At 42.7% G+C, this 3,238-nt stretch overlaps 1 protein-coding gene across 1 annotated transcript; it reads left to right on the top strand.

The window, feature by feature from the left end:
• The first annotated feature begins 1,777 nt into the window (after nt 1-1,777).
• LOC136116108 (olfactory receptor 6E1-like) lies at nt 1,778-2,761 on the top strand. Its single transcript, XM_065862319.2, has one exon. The coding sequence runs from the start codon at nt 1,778-1,780 to the stop codon at nt 2,759-2,761; it is 984 nt and encodes a 327-aa protein (XP_065718391.2).
• Nucleotides 2,762-3,238: the final 477 nt, after the last annotated feature.

Below are 3,238 nucleotides of genomic sequence, written 5' to 3'. Positions count from 1 at the left end.
TCTCTACTTCTTTCCCTCTGTCTCTTTTACTTGCCTACCCTTTGAAGAGCTCTCTGAGGAAAAGATTAATTGAATTATGGAATACCACAGATTGGAAGAGACTCCCCTGTCAGAATCTTTGCAACAGTGTCTTCAACTGGATCAAGTGAGGCTCCCCTTACAACTGTTCTGAGTTCTTATAATTCAGCGAGCCTGTTGTCCTGCACATCCTCTCTGGCATTTGCAAGCAACTTCAGTAATTGCTCAACTTTATCCAGTTTTGCAGCAGAAACTGCTACAGGGATCTCTGAAACAGTCTGATTCTTCACCCAGGATGTTAATAACTACCTTTATGAACAGGAAATAGGCCCAGGCACAGCAGGAACTGCCTGTCTCCAGCACTGTCTGGAATCCCACAAGAAGAAATCCCACACAAATTGGGCAAACCTTTAATTTTTGCTTATTTTGGAGGTGGTTGATATTGAAGGAGGTTGACTTTACTCAATCACTTGGTTTCATGTTGATCCATTGTCTCAGACTAGTTTCTCCTGTTGTCTCTGTGGACGATGAGATGGGAAAGTCCTGGGAGCACCCAGGTGACTAATGACTGAAGAGCTCTGGTTGCACACCTGCACAACTTTGTTTCACCGCCTCAAACCCACCATCTCCTCCTCTCCCCCTTATCCCCTTGCATTTTGAATCATCCTGGTTTTGGAGCTGTCTGCTCTATTCCTTTCTATGTCTGAAAACAAATGTAAAGATGAAGGGAAAAACACCAGATTTTATTGTATATGTGGGCTTTTTTTGTGCTTCTTTCTCCTAGATGTGTGGTTTGATTTAAGAAATATAACTTAAGAAAACTTAAGTCAGGTCGAGACTTGACTAGTGAGTTTCACCTACCTCACAACAGGTGCCTGTGAGAGTTTGTTTTCCCGAAGCTCCCTGTATAATCAATGGAGACAGGAGAAAACTCTCAAGGCTGGGTCCTCCCAACCTATAGCTGGCACGCAAAAGAAAAGTTACAAATCTCTTCCAGTCAGTTTTCTTCTGGTCTGCATTTAGGTCAGGACATTTAATAGTAACAGCAATGAGCAACTGTTTGGAAGCAACTGCATTTCAATGCAGATGGATGTCAGATGAGACTGTGTGGAACCATAACCAATTTCAGTCATTATTTAGAGTACTAAAGAAGATGAGTTATACTTGTTCTCTATTCTGCCCTCCTATCCCCTTTCCTCAAGAAAGCGAGAGCACGAAGCTGTGGAAGAAAGCAGGGGATTATGGAAGAGGTGCTTGATACTGCTTATTCTGAAATCAATAGATACTCAGGGACTCCTAATCCAAAAAGGCAAGTACTGAAGAGTAGAAAGAAAAGCTTTCAATATACATTTGATATGATTTGATTTGATTTGATTTGATTTGATTTGATTTGATTTGATTTGATAGTTTAGCATTTGTGCAATAAAAGGGATGACTTAGCCACAGAGGTGTGATAGATGTTTGGAACCAGTCTGCATGAATTTGGAATTTGGCAGGAATGGCATAAAATAGCTAACAGACTTTAAAATCCCCTGTGTTGAAGGAAGAATTCTTTATGAGTGTTTGAAAAAGGTTGAAAGAAGACGACAAATTGTCTGAGAACTCCAGTTTAAACTTGATAGAGAAAAATCAGGGTATGAGAAATGGTTGAAATACTTTATTTGTGTACTATAGGAAGACTGCAAGGAACGAAAGAAGCAGAGAAGGCTTTGTAAAGCCTTTCACCCAGACTGTGGAATTATCACACTTGTTTTTTGCCATGTTCCTGTCTCAGCATGATGAACTGAAATTCAACATGGGACCAGAAAATGGAACTGCAGTTACTGAGTTTGTCCTAGAGGGTTTCTCAGGGCTTGATCAAAGACTACAGCTCTTACTCTCTCTGTTCTTTCTGCTCATATACCTGACAACAGTGATGGGGAACACTACCATAACTTTCCTCGTATATGCAGATCACCGCCTACAAACCCCCATGTACTTTTTCATTGCCAATCTGGCCTTCCTAGAAATCTGGTTTACATCCTCCACAAGCATAAAATTGGTTGTGATCCTGGGTTCTGGTAAGAGAACAATCTCACTAAGCAGCTGCTTTGCCCAATCCTATTTCTATTTTTCCCTGGGCTGTACAGAGTTTGTTCTACTAGTTGTCATGTCCTTTGACCGCTATGTTGCCATCTGCCAACCTTTGCGTTATGCTGCCATCATGAAGCCTCAGCTCTGCATCCACCTGGTTGTTGCTGCTTGGGTCACAGGCTTCACACTCTTGAGTTACCGCCTGGTCATCCTCTCCCAGCTGACTTTCTGTGGCTCAAATGAGATCCATCACTTTTTCTGTGACAACTCCACCTTATTCAAACTGTCCTGCTCTGACACCAGCTTGCTCTGGAAAATAGACTCTGTTTTCTTATCATTTGTCATTCTCGGTTCCTTATGTTTAACTCTGGCATTTTACATGTGCATCCTTTTCTGCATTGTACATCTTCCAGCAGCCTCTGGGAGGAAAAAAGCTTTTACCACGTGTTCTTCCCATCTCACCACTTTGGCCATTGCATATGGGAGCTGTATTGTTCTCTATGCATGTCCTTCAGAATATGTTTCCTTGGAGACTAACAGCATTGTAGCGTTGCTGAACACTGTTCTGTACCCATTCTTAAATCCATTCATCTATGGTCTCAGAAACAAGACTGTGATACTGGCCCTGAATGAAGCCATTGCCCGTACAACAACACAGATTTTCCCCTAATCATGAGGCATTTCTGGACAGCATTTCCAGTGATCTGCTATCATATGCTAGATAATACCAATGCATATGTATGCAACCTCCAGACACAGATGACTCAGGAGATTTATGTTCTCGTTGGATGTTGTTAAGTGATAAGAAGCTCCTCTGCACACACAAAGAAGGCACTAACAAAGGCAGGAGAAGTAAGTCAGTTAATACCCTGCCCCGACTGCTCCCAGCACCATCACATGAGCCACCAACTCATCACAAGCCCACCTCCAAAACCAAGAATAGCACAGAGGCTCATTGGCAAGTGGGAACCCAAATTACAGGCTCTGAGGAATTAACATCTTGTTCCAAGGCTGCCCTGGGAGTGCCATCAGCCTCATTGTCCAGGTTTGAAGCCCATTGAGAGGAATGACTGAGAGCAGCTCTCTGGATCACCATTTAGACTAACAGGATTTTGCCTAGGGGTGCAGGACACATTTGGGTGCAGGG

This window comes from Patagioenas fasciata, unplaced genomic scaffold (genome assembly GCF_037038585.1).
Source record: "Patagioenas fasciata isolate bPatFas1 unplaced genomic scaffold, bPatFas1.hap1 Unplaced_13, whole genome shotgun sequence".
NCBI lineage: Eukaryota > Metazoa > Chordata > Aves > Columbiformes > Columbidae > Patagioenas > Patagioenas fasciata.
This window is presented reverse-complemented; position numbering and strand designations above follow the sequence as displayed.

What these genes read in the sequence shown, in the direction of transcription:
- LOC136116108 (XM_065862319.2), top strand. Translation starts at nt 1,778, where the DNA reads ATGTTCCTGTCTCAGCATGATGAACTGAAATTCAACATGGGACCAGAA.